Source organism: Columba livia, chromosome 21 (assembly GCF_036013475.1).
Source record: "Columba livia isolate bColLiv1 breed racing homer chromosome 21, bColLiv1.pat.W.v2, whole genome shotgun sequence".
Taxonomy (NCBI): Eukaryota; Metazoa; Chordata; class Aves; order Columbiformes; family Columbidae; genus Columba; species Columba livia.
In genome coordinates, this window is record NC_088622.1 from 4,833,597 (window position 1) to 4,860,367 (window position 26,771).

At 53.2% G+C, this 26,771-nt stretch overlaps 4 protein-coding genes across 19 annotated transcripts in view; 3 read left to right on the forward strand and 1 right to left on the reverse strand.

Moving 5' to 3' along the window:
* LOC102093138 (EF-hand domain-containing protein D2) overlaps positions 1-3,225 on the forward strand; it is a 30,656-nt gene extending 27,431 nt beyond the window's left edge. For 12 of the 15 annotated variants that reach the window (XM_065037578.1, XM_065037576.1, XM_065037575.1 and 9 more), the window contains one exon: positions 1,260-1,399. Coding sequence is in view for 3 of the 15 variants with exons in the window: in XM_005507974.4 (XP_005508031.4) it covers positions 1,260-1,407; positions 1,930-2,064; positions 2,217-2,351 (418 nt within the window). In the remaining 12 variants the exon portion in view is untranslated. Of the gene's footprint in view, positions 1-1,259; positions 1,408-1,929; positions 2,065-2,216 lie in introns of those variants that run through there. The other 3 variants (XM_005507974.4, XM_065037590.1, XM_021295282.2) reach the window with 1 other exon arrangement.
* Positions 3,226-3,800: 575 nt separating this feature from the next.
* CTRC (chymotrypsin C) lies at positions 3,801-5,920 on the forward strand. The gene is made up of 8 exons (XM_005507949.2): positions 3,801-3,906; positions 3,995-4,086; positions 4,172-4,269; positions 4,360-4,485; positions 5,085-5,221; positions 5,298-5,443; positions 5,612-5,761; positions 5,844-5,920. The coding sequence occupies exons 1-8, from the start codon at positions 3,867-3,869 to the stop codon at positions 5,859-5,861; spliced, it is 807 nt and encodes a 268-aa protein (XP_005508006.2). The 5' UTR covers positions 3,801-3,866; the 3' UTR covers positions 5,862-5,920.
* A 1,562-nt stretch (positions 5,921-7,482) lies between these two features.
* CASP9 (caspase 9) lies at positions 7,483-13,334 on the reverse strand. Of its 2 annotated transcripts, XM_065038031.1 has the most exons (10): positions 13,175-13,334; positions 12,127-12,346; positions 11,546-11,626; positions 11,325-11,356; positions 10,570-10,746; positions 10,362-10,451; positions 9,553-9,700; positions 9,075-9,254; positions 8,852-8,961; positions 7,483-7,999 (listed from the first exon to the last, which is right to left on the reverse strand). In XM_065038031.1, exons 1-10 carry the CDS (start codon positions 13,304-13,306, stop codon positions 7,907-7,909), a joined length of 1,263 nt encoding a protein of 420 aa, XP_064894103.1. In that variant the 5' UTR covers positions 13,307-13,334; the 3' UTR covers positions 7,483-7,906. The 2 variants fall into 2 exon arrangements, with proteins under 2 accessions (XP_064894103.1, XP_064894104.1); XM_065038032.1 differs by lacking the exon at positions 11,546-11,626.
* A 15-nt stretch (positions 13,335-13,349) lies between these two features.
* On the forward strand, positions 13,350-25,993 carry DNAJC16 (DnaJ heat shock protein family (Hsp40) member C16). The gene is made up of 14 exons (XM_065038028.1): positions 13,350-13,623; positions 15,241-15,307; positions 16,213-16,543; positions 17,484-17,668; positions 18,440-18,544; positions 19,262-19,420; positions 19,763-19,893; positions 20,129-20,312; positions 20,475-20,657; positions 20,884-20,960; positions 21,411-21,491; positions 21,595-21,693; positions 22,103-22,270; positions 22,609-25,993. The coding sequence occupies exons 1-14, from the start codon at positions 13,460-13,462 to the stop codon at positions 23,000-23,002; spliced, it is 2,328 nt and encodes a 775-aa protein (XP_064894100.1). The 5' UTR covers positions 13,350-13,459; the 3' UTR covers positions 23,003-25,993.
* Positions 25,994-26,771: the final 778 nt, after the last annotated feature.

The window sequence follows — 26,771 nt, forward strand, 5'->3', positions numbered from 1 at the left end:
GTCAAGTGAAACCCTGTCATGATGTGACAATCTGGCTGTAGAGTGTAAAGCAATATGTGGAAAGGGTGTTTTCTTGCTAGAGGGGAGATGTTACTCTTTGGGAGCATCCCCAGGAGAAGGAGAGGGATGTCTGCATCCCAAAAATCAGAGAGGAGGGGAATGAGAGCGAGGAGATGCCTTGCAGCTGGGGTACGGCTTGCATGGGACGAGGTGGCAGCAAACATGCCTCTTGCAGAGAAACTCTGTGTGATGCTCCAAGAGGGGTCTGGAGGCAGAAAGCATGTGGGGTTTGCTCCCCCAGCCTGGTTCCCGGGGTGACAGGCAGAGCTGAGTGGGGCTAGCCCTATTTCGGGGCAGCGTGGGAGAGCAGGAAGGTGCCGTTTGCGACACGGACGGAGCCGACCACAGCAGAGAAGGTACAAATGAGTCATGGACCTGCAGCGCGGCAAGCGTGCTGCTCTGCCTGGCTGCTGCAGCGCCTGCAGGCGTAGAAAAGGCAAGTCACCCCAAAAAATACACTCTGTTCTGGATGGGCGCAGCTGGGGAGCTGCTTGCGTAATTCTGCATTGCTTCAGATTGCTTGGCCAAGCCCCAGTATGTGACCAAGGCTGGAGCATGGATGCCAAGGGGCTGTGGGCAGGAGATAAAAGTCACCTGGAGGTGGCATAGGGAGTAGGAGGTGGTGGCAGCACGGGGTGGGCTCATGGTCCCCACAGTCAGGCTGGACATGAGGAAGAAATTGTTGCCCTGAGGGTGGTGAGAGCCTGGCCCAGGTTGGCCAGAGAGGTGGTGGATGAACCATCCCTGGAGACATCCCAGGCCAGGCTGGACGGGGCTCTGAGCAACCTGAGCTGCTGAAGATGTCCCTGCTCATGGCAGGGGTGGCACTGGGGGAGCTGGGAAGGTCCCTTTAAAGCCAAATTGTTCTATGATTCTATGAAAAGGGCAGGGGGTGCCAAATCCCTGGGAGCCAGGAGGAAGGTGGGTTGTGACCACAGGGCGATGCACCCAAGGGGTGGGTGCAGCACTGTGGGCTGTTATCCCTTGTAGCAGCCAAGGGGAGCTCATGCTCGGGCTTCTGGCACAGGGAGCCAGCAGCAGGTTTGGCAGCATCTCGGGGATTTTTTCCTGCCAAGTGCCGCACGGAAGCTGAAACAATTTGGGATGATGCTCTGGGGGACTGTTAGTGGTTCACCGGCAGCTTCCCGTGGTTTGGCCAGCTGCCTGATGTTTGACAGGCCCGTGTCTCCATCCCACAGGTACGACGCAGGCAAGGATGGCTTCATTGACCTGATGGAGCTGAAGCTGATGATGGAGAAGCTGGGGGCACCGCAGACGCACCTGGGCCTGAAGAACATGATCAAGGAAGTGGATGAAGACCTGGACAGCAAGCTCAGCTTTCGGGAGGTGCGGGGCTGGGGGGTCTCTGTGGTGGCAGAGGGCAATGGTACCCCTGTGGCCAGTGCCAGGCTGGGCTGGAGTTAAGATGAAGCACAAGTGTGATTGGAGCAGCTGAGGGACCTGGGGGGTTCAGCTGGAGAACAGGAGCTGAGGGGAGACCTTCTGATCTCTGAACTGCCTGAAAGGAGCTTGGAGCCAGGGGGGGTCGGGCTCTGCTCCCCAGGAACAAGCACCAGGAGCAGAGGAAACGGCCTCAAGTTGCACCAGGGGAGGTTGAGGTTGGATGTGGGGAACAATTTCTTCCCCAAAGGGCTGTGGGGCATTGGAACAGGCTGCCCAGGGCAGTGCTGGAGTCACCATCCCTGGAGGGTTGGACAGACGGACACGAGGTTCTCAGGACATGGGGCAGGGACAGGGGTGGGGAACGGTTGGACTGGATGAGTTTGAGGGGCTTTTCCAACCGAAAGGGAGGGAGCCTTGGTGGCTTTGAGGTCTCAGGAGAGCTGATGCCAACATCTTCCCTCCCAGTTCTTGCTGATTTTCCGCAAGGCGGCGGCGGGGGAACTGCAGGAGGACAGCGGGCTGCACGCCCTGGCCCGGCTCTCCGAGATCGACGTCTCCACGGAGGGGGTGAAAGGTGCCAAGAACTTCTTTGAGGCCAAGGTGAGGCAAATGCCGAGGGCATGAGAGGTCGTGATGTGGGGCAGTGATGCATGAGGGTGGTTTGGTGCTGGAATGTTGGGTGGGAGATGGAGATATTTTGGTGGGCAGCAGAGCTCAGCGGGGGTCCCAGCCACACCTGTCACCATCCGCAGGTACAAGCCATCCACGACGCCAGCCGCTTTGAGGAGGAGATCAAGGCGGAGCAGGAGGAGAAGAAGAAGCAGGCGGAGGAGCTGAAGCAGAGGAAGGCAGCGTTCAAGGAGCTGCAATCCACCTTCAAGCAGTGATGGGGGGCAGTGGGGCAGGACTGGTCTGCGGTGCCCGGGATGGGAACGCTGCGTGTGCCACGTGCCGGGAGTGACATCCCAGCTGCGTGTCACCTGTGACCCCCCAATGGCCGGGCCACCAGTGGGCTCCTGGTCCAGGCTGGATGCAGCACCCAGGTGGCCCTGTCCCGCTGTCCCCTTACTGTGGTGTCTGTAGATGTTGTTCATGTCCCCCGCCAAGCTGCTCCATCCCCAAGGGGCAGCAGTGCCCTGTCCCCTGCCACCAGCCATGCCGAGGGCTGCGGTGTCCCCAGGGTGGCCATGCAGGGGACACCTGTCCCCACGCTGTCCTGTGTTGTGCATGCGCTGTCAGGTTCGCCGGATGGGGGGGCTTGTCCGGGCAGGTGTCACCGGTGGCTATGCTGGCTTATTGCTTATTGGCATTGCTGCTGGGGATCACGGTGTCCCCTCCTTGGTGCCGTGTGCTGAAAGTTGGGGGGGAGCGTGGTGACACCCACGTCACGGTGCCGTGTCCGCGTGTCTGTGCCAGGGTCCATGTGTCTGTGCCAAGGTCCGTGTGTGATGCTCGGGGGTGGCAGCCCCCCCGCTGACATGCAGCGCTGCACCCATCTGCCTGTATCTTTCTTTTGTGGTAAAAGCCGTACAGAAAGGCTCACCAAGCTGTTTTATGTTCTTTTCCGTGTTGTGTTCTGCCCAGGAGGGCGAGTGTTGTAGCCGCGAGCGCTTCCCATCAGTCGGTGGGGGCTCCTGTGTGTGCGGGTGGCTGTGCAGAGGTGTCTGTCTGTCCTGCAGTGTCCCCAAGGGATGGTACGGGGTGGGGGGAATGTTATGATCTTTTTTTATTTTAATCCCAAATAAATATTATATTTCGTAAGAGCACTGGTTGTCTGTGCAGGGGCTGAGGTGCAGCCGTGCTGGGGTCATGTCTGGAGGGGTGACAGTGACTGCTGGGGTGTGGGGACCAACTGTGGTCACCTTTGGGTGTGGGGACATGAGCGTGGGAAGCAGCAGGGCCTGATCCAGGTGTGGGGGATGTGGTGTTATTAAAAGGTCTTCTGTGTCCCCGCTGGCATCTGCGCCTGTGCCCATGGAGTGTGTCACCTTGGGGGTGCGATAAGGGGACCTTGTCCCCGTAGGGGTGAGGGGGACATGTCCTGGGGTGGCTGATGTTTTGGGTTGGGGTGCAGGGGGGGCTGCCGGGCACACGAGGACAGCTGGGGGGGGCTGCCTGCCAGCCGACCCCCCAGAGGGACCTTTCCTGTCACCAGGTTGGTGCTACCTGTCCCTGTCACACTGCAGTGACATGGTGCAGGCGCAGGAAGGGCACATGTGGCCATTCCCAGGAGGGATGGGGAAGTGTGATATGGCAGGGGTGGCTCAGGGAGCCCCCAGGCCCCCCTGTGTGTGTGACACCAGCCAGATGGTGGCAGGAGGGACAATGCCAAGGTCCCTGGTGGTGGCAGCTGCTATAAGAGGGCAGGTGGCCCCCCAAAAACACCCTGTGACAGCACAACCATGCTGGGTGCCGTGTGTCTCACTGTGCTGCTGGGCTACGGTGGGTGCAGGTGGCAGGGAGGGGTCAGGGTGGGGTGGCCGGGACCCCATCACAGGTGGGTGCTGAGGTCCGTTGGGGTGTCACACAGCCTATGGATGCGGGCAGCCGGCCGTGCCACCACAGCTGGGCCACCGGGTGGTGGGTGGCGAAGATGCCCTGGCACACAGCTGGCCATGGCAGGTACGGTACAGGGGACACGGGGATGGGAAGGGGGGGACAGGGAAGGGGACACCCCCGCTTTGACACGGTGCCTTCGCTGTCACAGATCTCGCTGCAGTACAGCCGCTCAGGGGCTTGGCATCACACATGTGGTGGGACCCTCATTGCTCCCAATTGGGTGCTGACAGCCGCCCATTGCATCAGGTAGGTGCTGGGGTGCCAAGAGGGAGCCTGGATTGGGGAAGCAAGACATTTGGGAAGCCTGACACCCCCTCTTTCCTCCCCTGCCCTCAGCTCTAGCCTGAAGTACCGTGTGCTGCTGGGCAAGCAGGTCCTGTCGGAGGAGGACGAGCCAGGCTCACTGGCTGTCGGTGTGGAAAAGCTCATCGTGCATGAGGATTGGGACCCCACCCTCATTGTGTAGGATGGGACACGTCGGGGATGGGCAGGGGCATCACAACTGGGGTCCCCATGTCTTTGGCTCACCTGTCCCCATGGCTCAGGGTCCATTGGTCGAGGTCAGCTTGACTTTCATGGAATAGAATCATAGAATAGTTCGGGTTGAAGGGACCTTCAAATATCGTAGAATCATAGAATTGTTTTGGTTGGAAAAGACCTTAATTGAATTCAACCTTTAACCAAACACTGCCAAGTCCACCTCTAAACCACATCCATAAGAACCTCATCTACATAGAATCACAGAATGGTTTGGGTTGAAGGGACCTTCCCAGCTCCCCAGTGCCCCCCTGCCATGACAGGGACATCTTCACCAGCTCAGGTTGCTCAGAGCCCCGTCCAGCCTGGCCTGGGATGTCTCCAGGGATGGTTCATCTACCACCTCTCTGGCCAACCTGGGCCAGGCTCTCACCACCCTCAGGGCCAACAACTTCTTCTCTTGTAGTTTAAAACCATCACCCCTTGTCCTATCACAACATGCCCTGCTAAAATCTGCCCCCATCTTTCTTATGGGCCCCTTTTAAGTACAAAAAAGCTGCAATGAGATTTTTCTCTCCCTGCAGCAACGATATTGCCCTGATAAAGCTGGCGCAGGAGGTGGAGGAGAGCGAGACCATCCAACCCGCCTGCCTGCCGCCTGCTGGCTCAGTCCTGGAGAACGACTACCCCTGCTATGTCACTGGCTGGGGACGCCTCTGGAGTAAGCTGGGGGGTTCCCCAGGGAGGAGCCGGGGCAGTTCGGGGGTGCAGGGTGTGAGACAGGGCTGTTGTTGCAGCGTACGGGCCCTTGGCCGATGTCCTGCAGCAGGCGCTGCTGCCTGTGGTGGACTATGAGACCTGCTCCCAGAGCAACTGGTGGGGCAACTACGTCCTCCCCAACATGGTGTGCGCGGGGGGAGACGGCGTCACGAGCGGCTGCAATGTGAGTGGGGGTCCCCGGGCAAAGTCGGGGTGCAGGGGAAAGGGGGTGGGTTGTTTGTGGGTGGTGCGGTCCTGTGACCCCCGTGGGAGGAGAAGGGACGGTGGTGTGGGGCAGGAAGGAGGTGGGGGGCACGTTGTGGGGGTGTTGAGTGTCCATCTGTCTGGACAGGGGGATTCGGGTGGTCCCCTGAACTGCCAGCGTGGCGGGCTCTGGGAGGTGGACGGCATCGTCAGCTTTGGCTCTACTTGGGGCTGCAACACGGTGCGGAAGCCGACGGTCTTCACACGGGTGTCCTCCTTTATCGACTGGATCAACGAGGTGGGTGCCCCTTCCTTTGTCCCCCTGAGCCCACCCAGCTGTGGGTCTCAACCTGAGCCCTCCCATGTCTTGTCGTTGGCAGAAAATAAGCACAAACTGAGGACGTGGTGTGTGATGCAACGAGTCTTGATTGTGATAAAGGCACAAGTGCTGCTCTCATTTGTGTGTTGTGCTGGTTATTTGGGGGGGACACATGTGGTGGAGCAGGTGGTGGACTCCTGGGGCTGTGTTGGTTATGAAATCACGGAATTGTTTGGGTTGGAAAAGCCCCTTGAGATCGTGGATTCCAACCGTTTCCCTCGCCCCGGCACTGCCCCATGTCCTGAGAACCTCGTGTCCGTCTGTCCAACCCTCCAGGGATGATGACTCCAGCACTGCCCTGGGCAGCCTGTTCCAATGCCCCACAGCCCTTCGGGAAAGAAACTGTTCCCAGATCCAACCTCAACCTCCCCTGGCGCAACTTGAGGCCGTTTCCTCTGCTCCTGGCGCTTGTTCCTGGGGAGCAGAGCCCGACCCCCCCTGGCTCCAAGCTCCTTTCAGGCAGTTCAGAAGGTCTCTCCTCAGCTCCTATTCTTCATTTTGATGTCAGAATATAGCCCCTGTGCTCAGGAGGGGTCCCAGGTCATGCAGTGGGGCTGGTTGGGGATCCTTGGGCCGCCTCACAAGCTGTCTCTAGTTATGGGCAGGGGGGTGATGAGGAGCCATGCCCATGGCACCAAAGGGCTCCAGGCTTGGCTGATGTTTCTGGGGGAAAGGGGCTGGGCTCTGGTGGCCCTGGGTGGCTGCAGTGGGGCTGGTTGGCTCTGGGGTGATGTGGGACACCAGGTGGGTCTAAGAATGCTTGGTGGGGAGCCAAGGTGAGCCTTGGGGCACCCGCTGCCCCCAGGAAAGCCAAAACCAAAGGGAAACCGAGCAAAATGAATGTCTGTAGCTCCAAATCAGAGATATAAACTAAACTAACAATTAAAGCAAAGCAAAAGCCCCCCAAAAGCTCACATGCACACCCCTCATAGCCACCCACCCCCTGGCCTCGCGCCCTATGTGCACCCCCAGGCTTTCCCAGGTATGACGGGCACCACCAGCATCCCATCCAATGCCATGGCAGGGAACCAGCACCCCACAGCACCGAGGACGGGCACACAAAGTGGTTCCCACCCTGGTAGGGACCCACAGCCGCCCTGTGATGTGTACCCCAGCAAAGGTGGCACCGGTCCTGTGCCAGTGCTGCGGCTGTGACCGGCACCGCCAGCTGTCCTGAGGGGACAGGATGCTCGGTGCTACGACGGGGAGGGGACAGGGATGAAACGCAGAACAAACTCCACTCTCACCTGTAACAGATGCGGCTGCAGGACCTTGGGATCACTCCTCCAAGAGGACAAAGGTAGGCGGTACCTAGAATCTGTTTTGTTTTCCATATTCCTCTTTCGCATTTCTACTGTGTCATCTTAACGATCAGGGCGAGCGCTTTAACTCAGCTCTGATATCCAAAGGATATCAGTTTCCTGCTATAACTCCTGTTCAATGTCGACTCCTTGAAAGGACAAGAGCTGCCTCCTCTGTATGTTGGCACAACTGCAGTGGAAATGATACCAGGAACAGCAGGAGGCTAAAAAATAACTCAGGTAAGGTTTTTCTTGCTCTTCCCGTTTCAAAGATGCCTTCGGGAGATGCCAAAATGGCATTCAGCAGACAGACTGGACAAGGGAATACAACACAAAAGATTTTTTTTTCCTTTTTCATTGCATTTTATTGAAAATTAAAAATATTGATTGAAAAAATCATACCACTCCACTCAAGCACTTGGCCTTGATTCCATCCATCTGGGCCAGCAAAGGACACAAACACCATGATCACCAGGATGTTTTACTTGGAGGCCAAATGCGGCCATGAGAACAGACGCTCCGGGCTGGCATGAGCCCCAGCAAATGGGCTTCTCTCATATATCCCTGCTCCATCACTAACGTTTCCCATTTTTTATCCATGTTTCCCAGCAAGGACAGCTCTCACAGCTTTACATTGCTCAAGACAAACATCTTGACAGACAAAAGCCACGGGCAACAGCGATGCCAAGTCACAACGGGCGCAGATTTCATCCGGCCGCAGGGAAGTAACTCTGGTTCTTTACAGGACCTTGGAGCACGCAGGTCATTTGCACCTGAAGAAGAACTTTTTACGGAGGAAGTTGAAACATCCTGGGATCTGCTTGTACCTCCCCTTGGCAGAGACAGCGTTTGCCACCTGAGAACAGAAGCAGAGCAGCTGAGGAGCAGGACACTTTTCCATGCTGGGGTGTGACATCTTGCAGGGAGCGCGGTGAGGACGGGGAATGGGACTGTGGGATGGGAGAGGAGGGAGGTCTCCTAAAATGAGACATTTTTGCTGACATACGCAAGGGGGACTTGAGGAAAAACATCTTTTCAAGAAACCCAGGCTGTACCAGCCACCGCTGCCTCCAGCTGGTGCTTCTCAGCATAAGCCCCAGCTCATTTGGGTGTTTACTTCAAAGCAAATTCCCTTCCCACCCATTTTCTTCCAGATATTCCTGTAATTTCCCCAAGGTCTCTGCCCTTGCACTCAGTGCCAGCCAGCAGAGAGGGTCTCATGCTACTCCCTTGAGATCAACCGCTTCTGTGCCACCACGTGCCGAGGAAGCACCGTGACATCAGGAAAACAACAAAGAGTAGGTTCTCTCTCCCACCACCTCCACAAAAGACTTTTGTCTCACTCACAGAGAACAATAAAGTGTCTGGAAGCACAAACGTTTGTCCCACACTTCGGGTATGGGACAAACTATGCTTCGGTCTAGGGTGATTTTTTAGAAGCTTCCTTGGCAAAGATTAAAGCCTGAATTTTCAGAACTATTTCTCATTAGAGAAACCTCAAAGAGATTTTTGGTGGGTTAATGCCAGACACTTTCTTAATAATTAGACCTCTCCACAGTACCTTCAATCAGCCAACCTGTAAACTGAACGCTCCACATCCTCATTCCTTTTTTAAGTGTAGGCTCCATGCCCCGACCAACTGCAGCTCTGATTATTTCCTGCATCACTTTCATGACTATGCAAAGCAGGAAAAAAATAAGACATTTACCCGTAGTAACATGTTCAGCAGATCTTCGGAACGGGCATATTGCTCCAGCACGCTGTCCAGCGTCTCCACGTACCATGAGCCACTCGATGCGTCCCTCCAGGAGACAAAACCTTCAGAGGAAGAGTGAGAAGATCACTGCTAAAGCCACTCAGCCCAAACTTTGGCCAGGAAGCTCCCACTTTTGGGCTAATTCCCCCATTGGGATTTGTGCTGTTTATCTCACCTGGGAAAGTTGAGTAGGAGACCAAGATGTCGCTGGGCGTGGGCAAACTGGCGACAGCATCCGGCTGGTCCACATTACCTGCTGGAGTCTGAAAAGGAGTCGTGTCTGACTCTAAAGAACCTCCAGGAGCTTCGTCACCGGGTGAATCACCATCCACGACAAAGCCTCGATCTCTTTGTTCTGCAAAAAGCAGCAAGGAGACAATCTCTAAAATTCATCTTCCATCCTGCATCTCCATGCTGCGCAGAAAAACCGCTCCAGCGCACGCAAATCGCAACTGTCTTCCTACAAGAGGCTTGTGCCTGAGCCGCTGGACTCGGTCCACGCGAGTAGTATGAACGTGTGACCATGAGAAAGAGAAGACAGCTGGAGATACACGTGATGGACACAAAAGGAACAAGAAGTCAAAGCCTAACCACATCTCCGAAGCCTTGCACTCAACAGTCAACTCCCTACAGGAGCCAAAGCAAAGATTCACCTCCACCACAGGCCTGGATGAAGAAGAGTTTGGGTTTTCCTCTCAAACTCGGGCAATGGGACCCATTGAAATAGTTCACAATCTTTTCTACGGGAATGGCTTTTCCATCTGTTCCGTAAACGCCTCCAGGAAACTGAATATGGCTCGTCTGCAAGAGGAAAATCCAGGAGCTAGTCAGGTGGGAGGTGAGGCCGGTCCTGAGGGTGCTTTGTAGCCTCAAGTTACCAGAACAAATCTCATTCCCTCACGTTTGTGCAAATGCATCAAGGTGAAGGGATGCCCAAGAGACACTTGAAACACCCTAAATCCCAACAATCCAACTCCTCCTTTTATCCAGCTCCTATCCTGCCTCCTCCAGTCACGGGGTTCTTCATCCTCTGGGACAACGGGCAGGTATCACACACCATTTCCCTAAAAACTGCTCTCCTCGTTCTTTGAGGCATCTGATTGCGATAAACAGCCTTTACTTTCAATAGTATCTCCCTCATCAGAGCTGGAGAAACAGGAAAGTCTCAGTGACCATGGTATTAGGGTCAGCACGGCCTCTGCTCTCTGCCCATTGTTCGGTTCTGAATTATATACCCCAAAATGGAGAACACTTCTCCACCGGCAACACTGGAGAAGCTCCTGTTTTCTTCAACCCAGATACGGGAGTGTAACCACCTGCAACATGCTGAGAACAGCCATCAGATCACTCAGGACCAAAAATTTCCCTCCCATTCTCTGTGAGACAGCAGCACAGGGAATTAACCCCTTCCCACACAAGTAATCTTGGCTAATGAGCTAAGGGAGAGATGCGATGAACCCACCTGACACCCGTGGGAAAGGATCACCACCACGCAGCAGTCCAGGGCACTGTGGTCCTGCCGCGCCAGCTCCTGCAGCTCCGAAACCATTTTCTAGATGGAAAATGTCACAAAAAGAGTTTTTCACATCATGATCTTGAGGTTCTTTCCCAAACATAACGATTCTCTGATTCTCTTGTCCCTCACATCAGCTGGACACAACTGGCGTCACCTGAGCTGGGAGATCCCGCCGAGTCAGGACGTCAAAGCTCAAAGCCTTGAAACGCTTCTCCAGCTTCTCGCAGTCCACGTCAGAGCCATCTCGGGTCGACAGATCCGAGTCTCTACTGAAGTTGACGTTGTTGAGGATCAGGCAGCGGCCACACGGGTCCGATTTCAGCTCATAAACCTGACAGCACACGTCGCAATTAAAACCCCTCCTACTCAGAGTGCTTGCTGGCTAATCCAGTGAGAATGGGAGTTCTGAGAGTAACTTGTTTCACAGCTTTTTCATTTCTCCAGGCCTGTGGATGCGTAAAAGCATCTGCTCTCCACATGCGCATCGGGAAAACACGGCCAAAACAGGGACCACCTTTGCAGAAAACCACCTGCTTCTTTACCTGCAGCACCTCTGATGGCAAGCTGAAGTTTCCAGGAGGTTTTTACGCAACATCCCCAAACCTCACCGCAAGAGGCCACATAAGGAGCCAAAAGAATGGGCAGATAAATCTCCTAGAGACTCAGCTTTACCACTGAAACTGTTTCTGAACAACCTTTAGCTCTATATGTTGGTTGTGCTACAGCTACGGTCGCTCTAAGGAGAAGCTGGATAATGACTGATCTCCTCTGAGCTCATCAGCCCCATTAGATCAGCGTCAGCCTTGCAGTGATTGCTCAGATCACAAGAAGCAAATCCCAGCTGTTGCAGCAAATCCCAGCTGTGTGAGCCTTCGCTGGAAACCACTTTTGGTCCAACCAAATACTCACCAGGTCACGGTTCCTCTTGTCAACAGCTGAACCTACAACAGAGACACAGTATTTAATCTCTGCACTCCACGATGAGACGTTACACCCGTTCTTCCTGGAATTAATGTCAATCCTGCCCTGTGCATCAGTGACATGTAGGAATTCCCTCTTCTCACCCCACCGCACCCTGGAAATGAGCATTTCATACCCCGTCTCTCAGGAAGAGCCTGGACACAGCTTACCCTGGGCTGGCATGGGAGGCATTTGAGGTCTTTCACTTTCAGCTTGGATTGGGACAGACAGACGTCCAGGGAAGCTCACATCTGTCACGACACAGGACAGCCGGGTCTCACCTTCTCCCCATTCCAATTTAACGCTACACTAACCAACCAGGACGCCTCAGAAAGACCTAAACCAACGCCCGCCCGCTACAGCAACACGACAACATTGTGTCTGTTTTCCCCTTTTCAAGGTCTGTCAGACTAAATTTCTTCCAACAACCACAGAAACTGAATCCACACGCACACTGAGCAGAGCACAAGCTGGCGAGGATGTGGCAAAATCAATTTTTCACCAACATACCGCAGTGGTTGAGTACAAAAATACAGAGGAGGAAGGTCCTAATGCCACGAGCGCTTAGTCTGAGCTTAAAAGCTTCTGCTACTGCAAAGCCTAGCATTCTTCCAACAGCTCTGCGTGGTCACCTCTAAGAGCCACACTCCAAGATAATAAAAACCATGATTTCACAGATGGCGAGAGGGATCCCTGCTGCCACCCCCAGAGCTGCTGTTTGCCCCAAATTAACTGCCCCCTCAATACTTACTTTTATTATATTTTTCTCCACGCAGGTCCAGCTCGACTGGCCTCAGGTCCCCCAGCTGTGGTGGTGCTGGAAGGTGCCCACACTCCTGCATCAGCATGTCCGCAAGGTCGCCCTGCCCGGTGTCCCGCAGGATGGAGAGGAACAGAGGAAAAGCCCGTTTCCCTCGAGTCTCCAGGTCGATGACCAGCTGCCGGGCTTGGTCTCCTCGGCTGCCAGCACTCTGCAGAGGAGAAAAGCCCAGGATAAGGTGTATTCACTCCCAGCCCAGGTGTTCCGTCTGCCCAGCCCTTCCCGTTGGTACCCAGTGAGGGGAAACACAGGGATCTGTGCTGAAAATGTCTACACAGGGTGAAGGGCACCGAGACACAGTCACAGGGACCCCCAGAAGCCACTGAACCTCAGCTGTGACATCCTCCAGGCACACAGCCCAGGAGCCTCCACTGGGATGGGCAGCTGCAGCCCACAAAATGGGTCAAGGGGACAAGGAGGAGGGTCCCCAGGGGACAACAGGCATCCCCTGGCCCGTCACCAGGTCATGGAACAAGGTAAGACACCCCCAGGCCTGCCAGCAGTCCCAGAGACCCCTTAAGTCTGTCACAAGGTTGGGATGGGGATCCCAGGAGAAATCCCATGGCTGGCACCAGCTGGGGCAGGGGACAAGTGACAAGGAGATGGGGGAGTCTTATGCCTCTGTTTGCAGGGACTGGGGTGAGGGGGGACAAGGCCTATCCCTTGGGCCTGGCACTGGAGGGTGAGGGGACACGGGGACCTCCCTTGGGCCTGTCACCAGGCCTGAGGGGGACACGGGGCCTTGCCCTTGGGCTTGTCACTGGGGTGAGTGGACACAGGGACTTCCTTTGGGCTTGTCACTGGGTCTGAGGGGAACATGGGACCTTTCCCTTGGGCCTGTCACCGGGGTGAGGGACACAGGGCCTTGTCCACGGTCCACAGGGGCCACCCCCCAGACCCGCCACCTGGGCTGAGCAGACACAGGGCCCTCCCCCCGCCCCACCCCCGAGGCTGAGGGTCGCGCGGGGCCCCATCCCACCTGCATCTCCTCCACCATGGGCCGGGTGAAGAGGCCGCGCCGCTCCAGCGGCTCCCAGAGCGGCGCCACCCGCAGCGCCGCCACCAGCCGCGCCCGCCCCCGCCGCAGCGCCCGCCGCTGCGCCTCCTCCATGGCCGCCGCGCACCGGAAGCGGCGCCCCGTCTCTATGGTAACGCGGGCGGGCGCGCCGGAAGTGGCGGCGCGGGGAAGGGTGAGAGCGGCCCGGCCGGTGCCCGCGGCCTCAGCGCCGGTGTCCGTGTGTCCGTCCGTCCCTGCCCCGGAGCCATGGGGCGGGCGGGCCTGGCCTGGGCCACCGCGCTGCTGCTGGCCGCCCTGGCAGCGCAGGCGGCGGCGGTGGGGGATTTCGACCCGTACCGCGTCCTGGGGGTCGGCCGGAGCTGCAGCCAGGCCGACATCAAGAAGGCCTACAAGCGGCTGGCCCGGGAGTGGTGAGTGTCGCCGTCCCCCCGGGCTCTGACCCGCCTCCGGCAGCGGGGCGGGACGCGGGGACACACGCGGTGTCGTGTGGCGTGCGTTGGGTTGTCAGAGCAGGGGCAGCCGGTGACGCTGCTGGGGGTGGCGATGAGGACACGGAAGGGGCTGAGGGCTGGGACAGCTCTGCTGTGGGACAGGCTGGGAGCTGGGGGGGCAGCATGAAGAGGAGGAGGCTCCGGGGAGACCTTATTGCGGCCTTTCAGTGCCTAAAGGGGCCGATGAGAAAGACGGGGACAGACTTTTGAGCAGGGCTTATTGCGATAGGACAAGGGGTGGTGGTTTTAAACTAAAGGAGAGGAGATTTAGGCTGAATGTGAGGAGGAAATTTTTTACAATGAGGGTGGTGAAAAGGAGAACAGGAGGCTGAGGGGAGACCTTATTGCTCTCTGAACTGCTTGAAAGGAGCTTACAGCATGGAGGGTGTTGGTCTTTTCTTCTGAGTAGCAAGTGATAGGATGAGAAGAAACGGCCTCAAGTTGCGCCAGGGGAGGTTGAGGTTGGATCTTGGGAACAATTTCTTCCCCAAAGGGCTGTGGGGCATTGGAACAGGCTGCCCAGGGCAGTGCTGGAGTCACCATCCCTGGGGGGTTGGACAGATGGACATGAGGTTCTCAGGACATAGGGCAGTGCCAGGGCTGGGGGAACGGTTGGAGTCGCTGATCTTGAGGGGTTTTTCCAACCAAAATGGTTCTAGGAAACACCGGCCCAGGTTGGCCAGAGAGGTGGTGGATGAACCATCCCTGGAGACATCCCAGGCCAGGCTGGACGGGGCTCTGAGCAGCCTGAGCTGGTGAAGATGTCCCTGCTCATGGCAGGGGTGGCACTGGGGGAGCTGGGAAGGTCCCTTCAACCCAAACCATCTGGGATTCTGTGATTATCCCCTTATCTGGCTGTCCATTCCAGTGGTCAGGGACAAGCACCAGGTCTCCTCATGGCCCAAGAATCATCCTAAAACCAAACAAACTCTTTCACGTCAGTAATCCATGTTGGAAAACGCTCCTAGAGCCGGGCTACAGGGGCAGAAAAGTTCTCCCTGACTCAACTGGGAACCTTTAGTTCACCAGCCCCTGGGTCTTGGTTTGGTACATTGATGCTCACAGACAACTCAGCCCCTATGCCGAAGGGAAACACATTGGATCCACAAATGCTGTGCCTCTCGCTTTGGTGGTGTGCACTGAGGAGCATTGTCACAGAAAATAGCATCATCCAGAGCTTTTAGAGCCTGCATGTTTCTGTCTGAGGAATCTCCGAAGGCTGTGGTGGGAGGTATTTTACAGGAAGAACTCGGTAGATATGTAGGGCAGCAGCTGAGGGATGTATCGCTGTAGCAGGTAGGAAAGACAGACGCCGTTGACAAGGAATGGGATGGAGGGAGAGGTCCGTGGGCTCAAGGCACATGTCCCGGTGCTGCCTTTTGGGATGGGGTTTGGATGGGGAGAGCATGTGCTGGGTGTAGAATCAGATCTCACGCCTGACTGTCCCCATCCCGTTCGCCTCTGAGCAGAGGCTGACAGCTCGTTGTGCCCCCCGGGGAACCGCTGACACCCTTTTCCTCCTGTTCTGCCTCGTAGGCACCCTGACAAAAACAAGGACCCAGGAGCAGAAGATAAATTCATCCAGATTAGCAAGGCCTATGAGGTAACGCGCTCTTCTTGCTAAACTCCTGCTGCCATTAACAGTGAAGTGACCTTATTTTTCCGTACGTGGCTCTGCGCTTTTTCTGCGTGCATCTCCATGGGAAATATGCTCAGCCCTACTGACCCAAAAAGCTTCCTCTGCTTTCTGGATGACACCAGTGTGGTTTCTCTGTTAAATATTTTGCTACAGGTCAGCCCCATTCTTCCTAAAAAACCTCAAACGAGGGAGGATCAGATATTCCCCTAGTCCTGACAGCCGGGTGCCGTCTTGTCTGTGTCACACCTACGTATGAGTATTTTCAGAGTGACGCAAGCAGCGTTAATTACTTTAGTTGCTTCAAGTTATTCTTTGTGTAAGTAGTTATTTGCACATCGCTCCTGCGCTGCTCTCGAAATTGGCTGCCCCAGTTTGCAGCGGCCAACCTGGTACTTCCATGGCAAGCGAGCTGAGCCCATGGAAATAAATCATCGTTACGCAGCCAAAAAATGCAGTTTCTCTGTGGGGCTCCTGGCTGCTCGGTAAAACTTGTGGTGCTGATGCACTGAGAAAACCTCAGTGTTCGAGCAGATGCAGCAAAAGCTGCTCCAGAAAAGAGTGTTCATGCTCAGACGACGTGACACTCGAGCTCAGGGAACAGTTGGTGTCAGAAACTGTACAGCAACCTTGACTTATAGGCTCCTTTTCCTTGGGTTTTGTCTTTTTTTACTCTTTTTTACAACGGTGAGCCTGAAGGTGATGCGATGGTTCCCTTTTCCAGAATATTTATTTCTTCAAGATACAACAGAGACTGCATGTTCCTTCGTAGCCCGTCTTTATGCAGCTGCAGTTATTTACCATAGGATTATTGTCAGGACAGTTCCACCTCACGGTTTCAGGCCACTATTTTTCTATGATCTACTTCCTAGATTCTCTCCAACGAGGAAAAACGGGCAAACTTTGATCGCTACGGAGATGTCGGGGAAAGCCAGGGCTACTCTCAGCACCAGCATCGCCAGTTCCACCACTTCCACGAAGGTTTCTATTTCGACGAGTCCTTCTTCCATTTCCCCTTCAATTCCGAGAGGCGCGACACCTCCGACGAGAAGTATTTGCTCCATTTTTCCCACTACATCAATGAAATCGTGCCAGATAGTTTCAAGAAACCTTACCTCATTAAAATAACCTCGGACTGGTGTTTCAGCTGCATCCACATTGAGCCAGTGTGGAAAGAGGTTGCTCAGGAACTGGAGGCGCTGGGTAAGGACAAGGCCGGGCACGTGTCCCTCATTTAACCTGTAGATTAACCTCAGGGATTTATCCTGAGGCTTTCTTGAATGTTACTAATATAATTGATGAGGCTACGAAAAAATTAGTCCTGTAGATCTCTAGGTCAAAATGCTTTTCTCCTGTCCCTACAGCTATTGGCTTAGTCCGGTGCTGATGAGAATAAATGGTGGCGCGGCCAAGGGATGATCGCTGCACCACAAGCTCAGGCCACCAGCAGAAATGCTGCGTTGCTCTTCGTCCTGCAGTTTTGTAGAATCACAGAAACATTTTGGTTGGAAAAGCCCCTCGAGATCATTGAGTCAGACCATTACCCCAGCCCTGGTACTGCCCCATGTCCTAGAACCTCATGTCCATCTGTCCAACCCCCCAGGGATGGTGACTCCAGCACTGCCCTGGGCAGCCTGTTCCAATGCCCCACAGCCCTTTGGGGAAGAAATTGTTCCCAGATCCAACCTCAGCCTCCCCTGGTGCAACTTGAAGCCGTTTCCTCTTGTTCTGTTACTTGTTATAAGTTTGGAGACTTATTGAACACATTTGGATGCCAAGGAGATATTTTATACTTGCCTTTCCATCCCCAGTTTCCCTCTTTTCCCTGCAGACATTACACAACCTCAACAGACAGTGGGAGCCAGAGGCATTGTAATTCCTGCTTAATAAGACTTTTCTTCTTGAGGTTTTAATGCAGCCCATGAGATACCAGTGGACAGAAGAGGACAGCATGTTCACTCTTTCCCTCTAGAGTTTTAAATACAATTTTCAGGGGATTGCAAGAGGAAGAAAGCACAGAGTTAGGAGTGACTATTGCATGAATAACTCCCAAGCAGGATGCTGGGGAAGGGAACAGGTGTTCAGCCTCCATTTTCTACTGTGTGCGTGGGCTCATAATTGATCTGTCGTGTCCCTTTTTCAGGAGTGGGAATCGGAGTGGTTCACGCTGGCTACGAAAGGCGCCTGGCCCATCACCTAGGGGCACACAGCACCCCGTCCATCCTAGGGCTCATTAACGGGAAAATAACCTTCTTCCACAATGCTGTTGTTCGAGAAAACCTGTGGCAGTTTGTGGAGAACCTTCTACCGGGGAATCTCGTGGAAAAGGTAATTTCTAGCGCGAGTGTCGCGTGCTGCTTCTCATGTCTGGATATTCATTCCTCCTTAGCTGTTTTGGTGGTTAATCTGTTTAATTCAGCCCCTGAGCTGCTCTGTGTCATGAACACGAGAAGATCTGACTGAGGCTGGGGAAATTAAGTGTTTTAAGAGCTGTAATTACAGCTACAGACCCTGGAGCTGTTGGAAGTGATCGTGCAACTTGACTCTGTAACGCTTCTCCTTGCTAATTGTGCCACTACAGGGTCAGGCTGGCAACTTTACATGCCGGCTCCTCCTGGTTGTAACTTCCTACAGCTGCCAGAGCAGTAGGAAAGCTGCCCTGGGTTAGGGATCTGTGATTGCGCCCTACCTGCCTGCTGGATTTCACTTCCCTTCTCCTTTCTTGGTGTTTCATCCAGCAATTTAAACACCACTCACTAATTGTAGGCATTGTCTGCTAGAACTGACCCACACAGAGACCCGTTGTTTGTTTTGTCCGGTGTTAATTCAGACCAGCACCAGCATTGACTTGAAACAGCATCGATGGGAGTGCAATAACTAAGAGGGCTGGTGGGGTCAAGATTGATGGTTTTTAGCACATTTATTGTGTCAAAAAAATTCAGATCAGGAATACCTGTTGGAAAGAAGAACCCACCATCTGCTTTCTATCCCACCTGGGCAGCTTTTCCACACTTAATTCTCATTCAGGCACCTAATTGTACAATACTGCATGTGTCTAATGGCTCAGAGGTTAAACTAACGTGCTGATTCTATTTAAAGATTACAGATAAAAACTACATTCGCTTTCTCTCCAACTGGAAGAAAGAAAACAAGCCCCATGTCCTTCTGTTTGATCATATGCCAGTTGTGCCGTTATTATACAAGGTAATCTGATTCCTATTGTTGCCTTGCTAATAAATCCAGCTGTTCCAACAAAAAAAGTGACTTTACTGCAAGCAGAGGCAGAATGATGCCTCTAAATACTATTGCCTGGTTCGAAGAGAACAAGTAGATTTGCATTGGTTGGAAATGGCTCATCCAGGTGACCAACTTCATTAGGAGTTTGTTTCTGAGTGAATGTGAAGGTGCAGGTGGGTTTCGGAGGCAGTAACTTGTCAGATCATATGTTAAAGTACTGCTAAATTCTTCTTACATGTCTATGAATGAAAAGAAAAATCTTAATTCATTGTAATAAATTAGTTGAAATGGAAATACAATGTTGATCAAATGCAGTGGAGGCTTCTACTTTCATGTGTAATGCTAACACAATTACATTGTAAAGAAATTCAAGCTGTTGTTCTTCGTCACTGTGGGACGTCGTCTATTTGGCAATTTAAATGTGTGTCATTTCTGGTCCAAGGGTTAGTACAGGAGGTACCCGTCCCTTTCAGTCACCATCTGAAAGGCGGCAATTGTCGAAGTAAACTAATGAAAAAAATGCCTATAAAAATGCAAACTGCAGCTCAGCGAGGGAGAGGAAGGGTTTTGGCCTCTTGCAAAGCAATGTGAACAGCAGGAGTTGTTCTCGAAGCAAAGTCACCACAGGAACCCAGGGAAGAAAATGGTGGTTTTGCTCTCTAATGTTCTTTTGCTCCCGCCCAGCTAACCGCCTTCGCATACCGCGACTATTTGTCCTTTGGCTACGTGTACGTCGGGCTCCGAGGCACTGAAGAGTTGTCCAGTCAGTACAACATCAACGTCTACACCCCCACCATGATGATCTTCAAGGAGAACATCGACAAGCCCGCTGACGTTGTGCAGGTATCGCTCAGTCCTCTCCAAGAGCTTCCATGAAACGGACACTGGGGTTTTCTGACCGAGCTTGTGATGGGGGGTTGGTTGGTGGTGTGTTTCAGAGTAAGGAGCATTTGTTCTCAGCAGAAACTCAGGCTTAGCAGATGCAGAGAGGATATTAGGAGGCAGGAAGCTCAATTGGCTTTAGCGGTGATGTCTGACCTTTAAAGGAGGGGGGCTGCAGGTGACTTCTCAGTCTCAGGGCCTCAGAACATCTCAGGTGATTCCATTGAGGAGCGAGAACATCACAACAGCTTTACTCTCCTCACCCTGCTCATTTCTCACCCCTGTTTTCTTTGTCCTCACCAGGCACGAGAAATGAAGAAGCAGCTCATCGATGACTTCCTTTCCCAGAATAAGTTCCTCATGGTGGCCAGACTCACCAACCAGAAGCTGTTCCAAGAGCTGTGTCCCGTCAAGAAGACTCACCGTCAGCGAAAGTAAGGTTCTGGGGGTGGCACATCCCCTCATTTTGTTCCCTGAGGCTGCTCCTAAAGCCACTTTTAGTTTGATTCTGAGGGAGAAGAGAAATGACTGTGTGGGATCATGCTGGGTATCCATGTTGTTTGATGGGTTTCTGGCTCATCAGGATCGTTCTGAGTAGTGGAAAGTGGAAGGTTGTTTCCTCTTGCATCCAGAATGACTCCTAATCCTCTGTCTCCTTGTGTTCCTTAGGCACTGCGTGGTCTTGCTGACCGGAGAAGGCGAAAAGTTTGCTGAGGCTTACGAGGCATTTTTGACTTTCGCTGTGGCCAACACCAAAGACACACTGAAGTTTGTGCACATCTACAATGACCGGCAGCCGGACTTTGCGGACACTTTGCTGATGGATGACGAGAAGTATCGGGGAAAATCAGCTGTGAGAATTGCCTTTTTTTTTCCTTTTCTAATTCACATCCGTTGATGTAGGATGCTATACATTGATCTGACACCTACTTCTGGGTGGTGATTTGAAGCATAACATCTGTTCAAAGAAAAGTACCTTCCTCTCTGACATCTGCTGTGTTATTGGCTCGTTCAGGTGGTCATTTTGGAGAGACGCAATACAGCGGGGAAGGTCGCCTATAAAACCCTGGAGGAGGCCTGGCAGGGCAGCAAAGAGGACAACTTCATCCTCCTGGATCTCCTGGACCAGCTGAGGACAGACCCTGGCCTTCTGTCTTCTGAGACTGTCCTGGCAGACCTGAACGATGAACTCGCTCCTGTAAGTGCGCGGCCCTTCCAACCACGTTACCTTCCTGCACACTCGTGTTACAGCCGCTGGTTATATTTTAAAATATCAAGGCAAGTCTTAAAAGTTTTCTCGCTCTTGGCCTGCTCCACTTGGTACTCCTTACCTGATTCAGCCCAGGGTTCTGTTCAAGAGGTGGGATCCCATCAGGGCTCTGCATAGAGGATTTGTCATTTGATATCTTTTCCTTTTTAACCAGATGTTCCTTATCCGATGGCTCTACTCCACACTGGACTACATCTCGGACTGCTGGGACAGTGTGTTTCACAGTAACTGGTACGGGTTGGGTGTTAACAAGTCTTGATGGGGAGCAGGATTTTATCTTGTTCAGACATGCAGTAGAACCAGGTTCTTACTAACAGAATTGAGAACATATCAAAAGTGCCTATATTTTCTAAAGATTTAGGCAAATAGTGGTGACACCACATTGACATTAACTTCTGTGCTTGGTGCTCTTGCCTCGAGGCTGAGCATGCACATTACACTCATCAACACACATCAGTTATAGTTTTTCACCACTTCCCTGTCACCGTTTTTTAAAATGGATCCATTTTTCTTCCCCTTCTTTTGGGTGGGAGCAGGGCGGTGGTCAAAAATGTGATTGTCTTTGAGACCTCTGCAAAGGAGCTGGGTTTCTGGGGGAGCTGCAGGTAGACGGGAACTCAAGTTCAAGCAGAAACTGCTCAACTCACAGACCTGACTGCTGTTTGCAAATCTTCCCCTCAGGCGAGAAATGATGCCGCTGCTGTCCTTGCTCTTCTCCGCCCTCTTCATTCTCTTTGGCACCGTTATTGTCCAGGCTTTCAGGTGGGTGCACGCGAAAACATGCTGAGGGATGTTTTGAGGGAGCAAATATCACCTCAGCCCAATCTGTCACCTTAAACACACACACACAAATCTTCCTTTGCAGCGATTCAAGCGATACAAGGGACTCTCCTCCCTCTGAGAAAGAAGAAACTGCTGCGAAGACCGAGAAGAATAACACGAGCTTCAGCAAAGAGAGTAACAGGTTCCCTCTCTGATTTTCCCAGATGTGTTTTCTCTTGAGTTATTGCTCGGGGAGGGTCTGTGCAGCGAGAGGACGCAGAGAGCACCGGGTGGACGGCAGAGAAGGGCCAGAGCTGCGCAGAGCAGCGCGGGCAGGAGGAGATGGTGGTTAACCATGAGGCCAGCAAGGACGGGGGGCCCAAACTTAAGTTATTAAGCAATTCCCACTGATTTTGCCCCAGACAACATCCTTGGGGAAAGGCAAAGGTCTGACTGACTTGTTGAGGAAAATCTGGGAAAGTCTGGGAGTTGCACTGATTAAACTGACTTTAGCTGCAGGGCACAGGCAGGGAACAAGTTCTTGGTTTCTCCATCCTTGGTGGGTTGGTCCTTCGTTTCCCCCTCACTCGGTCATGGTTTCATTGTGGCAGGATTCCCAAAAAGGGCTTCGTGGAGGTGACTGAGCTCACGGGCATCAACTACACCAGCAACTTGGTGCGCCTGAGGCCGGGGCACATGAACGTGGTCTTGATCCTGTCCAACTCAACCAAAACCGCCCTCCTGCAGAAGTTTGCGCTGGAAGTCTACACCTTCACCGGGTAGGCTGGGGCTCTTTCCTGGGTTTCTGTGACCGTTTTAACCCCGTGTGTCATGCTGCTCCGATGACAAGTTAGGAGCGGCGTTGGCTCGATTGCCTGGCAAGCAAAGCAGCCTCTGTGCTTGTTAGTGGCGATGAGATGCTGAAAACCTTTGGGCGAAGGTGACCAGACGGGTCTGGCAGTGCTGCACACTGGGTAATTGTCACCTGCGCCAAACCGGGTTAAAAAATGAGCCTTGGTGACGCTGCTCTGCGCCTGTTTACAAACAACTGTCTGGTGGGAATCCAGCCTGACTCAGGAAACATGCTAATCCTGCTTCTCCTCTGCTCTTCCTCCAGGAGCAGCTCCCTTCACTTCTCCTTCCTCAGCCTGGACAAGCACCGGGAGTGGCTGGAATACCTGTTAGAGTTTGCGCAGGATGCGGCCCCCATCCCAAACCAGTATGACAAGCATTTCCTCGAGCGCGACTACACGGGCTACGTCCTGGCTCTGAACGGCCACAAGAAATATTTCTGCCTCTTTAAGCCTCACAAATCGGGGGACGAGGCGGGAACCCTGGGATCGTGTGAGGATTACGAGTCCTCGCTGCACACAGAAGGCAGAGGGAAATCCTGCAGCCCAAGATCTAGATCTGTTAAAAACAAATTACACAAATTGTCCTTTTGGATGGAACGCCTCCTCGAGGGTTCCCTACAGAGGTTCTATATCCCCTCGTGGCCCGCGCTAGACTGAGGGATTTTAAAGAGATTCTAACGGACAAACTTTTTATGAAGATATGACAAGGGACAGCTCTTTCCAGGAATAAGCGAACAAGCGTGACGAATGAACCTTTAGGTTTTAGATGAACTCTCCTCGGGCCAGCGACTAAAGCCCAGGAGCACAGCCAAGCGCACCAAAATTCCCTCCACCGACTCCTTCGTGCGTTTGGACGCCGTGCTACCGAAGAGCCAAGAAACCCATTTTTCCCTTCTTGTCCTGCTGCATCTGCTTCCCGAGTCGCCCCCGTTCCATCTCTCGTTTTACCTCGGTTGAAGAAAAAAAACAACCCTGTGACTTCTCTGCCGCGGTGACTCGGTCCGGACCGAACGCGGCCAGTGACGCAGGTCGGGTTGTGGTTCTCTGTCCCCTTCCCAATGTGCTTGGCCTGAGGTGTCACAGCGGCACAACCCTGCGGACCCCTCCGAAAGGCCTCCTGCCACCAGGCACTCGTACTTTTATCGACTTTCCCCGTGGTAAGTGAGCTAGAATACGGTCAGGAGCATCTCCCTCGTAGCAAACCTGTAGTTGGGACTCGCCCGTGGTGCGGGCTCGTGGACGATCTGCATGTTTGATGCTCCTCCTGTCATCATCCCACGTGCAGCTTCACCGGCTACACCGTAACCGGGGAGGGATTTTTGCACAGCCGTGAATACTTTAAAGGTGTTGAACCGTTTAAATGTCACGTTGATTTTTTTCCAGATGCCTTTTCTGCTTCTGTCAATTTTAGATGATGTATCCTAGAGCCATAACTTTAACCGTGTCCTCAGATCGTAGGCGTGAGCTGCTATGAGCCAGTAGATGTGTAAAAGAAACTCTACCTAGCTGCTAGGGAGTCGCTCCCGGCTCCTGTCCAACACCCTCACATCTGTAGTACAAACCAACCTTTCTTTGTATCAAGGAGCCGAATTTTTCGACGGTTGTATTCCTGAAATGTTGCCCCAGACGTGCTGTGTCATCCAACCGTCGCTTACGTGTGAAATTCCTTTTACTTTGGCCATGAGGTTAAGACTCTTGTTTTCAGCCTCTCACCTGTTTCCTTCTCGCCACAAACCCTTGTTTCTCACCATGCAGGCTGCTGCCTTGGGTTATTTGTTCGTATTTTTGGTTTGGTTTTATATTTCTTTTGTCTTTTGGAACTCGTAGGTCTGTGTGGAGCCAGGACAACCGTAGAGCGCAGGGTTGGCTTGACGCTTTGCTCCAACAACTGTCACCACCACAGGTGGCCCTGTGTGACACACAGGGAAATCAAGCCGCAGATTTGCAGCTGTTTTCCATTCCTCAGGTGATTAAATAAAAAGCAGCAGGGTTTTATTTTTGCAGCAGGGACTGAAACCATGTGGGAATTGTCCTTTTCACCACCCCGGGGCTGACACCTTCGCCCGGGCTGCTCCTTGCTGCGCGGTACCAAGTTGTCTTGGTGCTTGGTGGAGCACGTGCTGTTAATTAAAAGCTCCCTCTGCCCTCGCCACCTTAATCAACCACCTTAGTGGAGGAACAACTATGCCAAACCAAGCTAGCTGCCGATCCCGTAGGAAATCTGGGGGTGCTCAAGTCATTTTGCTGCCTCCCCAGCTCCCGAAGTGCTGGTTTGCTGCATCCCTGACCCGCTGCGGCCACCACAGCTACTCAGACTCCCTGTACAACCTCCTTCCAAATAAAGGCTCCGCTGCTACCAACTGACCCTGCGGTTACTTAATTTTAGCTCAGCAGCTTGTGCTGCGGCACCAACGCGGCACTGAATAGAGGGGAGGAAGGAAGGAGGAGTGTTCTCCCTGCCAAATATCTCCGAGGCGCACAGGAGCCGCGGGAATGGAGCGGGACAGGGGATAAAACACTGGCCTGACGCTGCTAAACTTGTTTTTCGCATGGCTGGAGCAATTGCTGAAGCACTTTTGTGCTTTTCCCGCTGCTGGCTGTGCAGGATGTGGCTGGAATAAGGTTGTGGGCCAGTGGAGGGCTCCACGTAACTTTTTAAATGTTTGCAAAAAACAAAACCACCCTCTGGGTCCCTGCGGTCTCTTCAGCTCATCAGAAACCAGGAGAAAACCTTTTGACACATTGAAGTGCCTAGTAGTGCTATAGCAAGAGAATTCAGCCCTGACCTGGGTAAGATGACAAGGCCTTGAAGCCTTCAAATTACAGTTAATGTGCTGCACGCCTGCTGGAATCCTTATTTATCTTATTTTAGCACAGGTGGCCTCCCGTTTCAGCCTGGGTTTAGTTAAGCAGCGCTTGCAGCAGTTCGCTCTCGCTGGCTGTGCCTGGATGGGACTGTGTCGCTGTTTTATGGAACAAAAGCTTATTTTATGGGCTGAAGCAAATGCCAGACTGTCCATTGGCTTTGGTGTCTGTCGCCGAGCACGGGGTGCTTGATTTCTTGTAGAATAGCATGGACGGAGGCTGCAGACACCCCAAACCCATCCGCCTTCTCCCAGCAGCCACGATAATTTTTAATATTAATTTTCTCCAGCGGTGCCCGGCCCAAATCGTCAGATTTCCTCAGCAAAACGCGCTTGCCCTTCTGTTATGCACGTGGTGGTTCGTAATCCAAAGATTGATGCCGTTCAGTCCCAGTGCACGGTTCTAGTTGAAATCCCGGTGATCGCCCCCGCTCCCCAGCTCAAGCAAAGGGCTCCAGGCCCCCAAATTAAAGGTGTGTACCAAAACCTCCTCCCTGGCCCAAGCGGGGGCTGCAGCAGCTGCCAGGAGCCAGAACACTGAGAAACAGGACTGAAAGCTAGAACATATTTTGCACTTTTGATACTGGGAGGGGGGGATTAACTTATTTGGCAAACTTGTCTTTTTTTATTTTTGGTTTTGTTTTTTTTTTTTGGGGGGGTGTTTTGGGTTTTTATTTGTGTTTTGGTTTGCTTTTTTTTCTTTAATTTGTATTTGTGAACGGACACTGATGTCATTTTATTTTCAGACGATTCGCAACCGAAATAAAACTATTTTAATGTGTGACGAGTCGACTCTTGGCGTTTCCTTGTACAAACTGCCCTCACCTCCACGGCAGGCTCAGAAATGCCCAGGACCACTAAACTTCTGCCATTGGAGACACCTTGTTGTCCCCAAAAGGTAATTAAGTCAAATATTCCCCTGTGCTCAGCGTGAGCCTCGCGCCACCTTTGTATATTCATTGTGATAAAATCAGGGTCGTTGGGTTGGAAAAGCCCCTCCGAGTCCAACCATAACCCACCCCATGTCCCTGAGAACCTCGTTCCCATCTGTTCAACCCCTCCAGGGATGATCTGGCACAGCTGGGGAGTCCCAGAGTAAACCCCAGAATAAACCCCCTTCTCCCGCTGCTGCGTTTTATCATAAAACCCCTTTTATCGCGACAATTACCAGCCCCTGTGCCCCCGGGGGGGCTATCACAGCTCAGTGCTGAAGAGCAGCTGCATCAGCCTCATCTCCCTGTGCTGCTATGCACACCAGCTGCTCCAATCAACAGTTTTATCGGATTAAAGTCACCTTTTCTACCAGTAAATGGTATTTATTCCTTAGTGCAAAGCCTGAACAGCAGGTTTGTTCCCAGGACGGGCTATAAAGTCGGAAAAGAACAAGAAACACAAGTGGTGAATGTCCGATTGTTTCACCTGTGGTCACATCTGCCCCTTTCCCTGCCCTGACAGAGCTGGGGTTGGGGCAGCGCTGCAGACGGACAGATGGACACAGGCCTGTCCAGCCAGAGAGTTGTACGTCCCACCAGACACATGGACACTGGTACAGCCAGATGGAC

Bases quoted from the DNA above. Each gene is read 5' to 3' on its own strand.
- CTRC (XM_005507949.2), top strand. From the start codon at position 3,867: ATGCTGGGTGCCGTGTGTCTCACTGTGCTGCTGGGCTACG. The intron at 4,270-4,359 runs GTAGGTGCTGGG...CCCTGCCCTCAG, and splicing joins ACAGCCGCCCATTGCATCAG to CTCTAGCCTGAAGTACCGTG. The intron at 4,486-5,084 runs GTAGGATGGGAC...CTCTCCCTGCAG, and splicing joins TGGGACCCCACCCTCATTGT to CAACGATATTGCCCTGATAA.
- CASP9 (XM_065038031.1), bottom strand. From the start codon at position 13,306: ATGGAGGAGGCGCAGCGGCGGGCGCTGCGGCGGGGGCGGGCGCGGCTG. The intron at 11,627-12,126 runs GTAAGTATTGAG...GTGTCGTGACAG, and splicing joins TGGAGAAAAATATAATAAAA to ATGTGAGCTTCCCTGGACGT. The intron at 10,747-11,324 runs GTGAGTATTTGG...GTGTGCTGTCAG, and splicing joins ACAAGAGGAACCGTGACCTG to GTTTATGAGCTGAAATCGGA.
- DNAJC16 (XM_065038028.1), top strand. From the start codon at position 13,460: ATGGGGCGGGCGGGCCTGGCCTGGGCCACCGCGCTGCTGCTGGCCGCC. The intron at 19,894-20,128 runs GTAAGGTTCTGG...TGTGTTCCTTAG, and splicing joins AAGACTCACCGTCAGCGAAA to GCACTGCGTGGTCTTGCTGA. The intron at 22,271-22,608 runs GTAGGCTGGGGC...CTCTTCCTCCAG, and splicing joins GAAGTCTACACCTTCACCGG to GAGCAGCTCCCTTCACTTCT.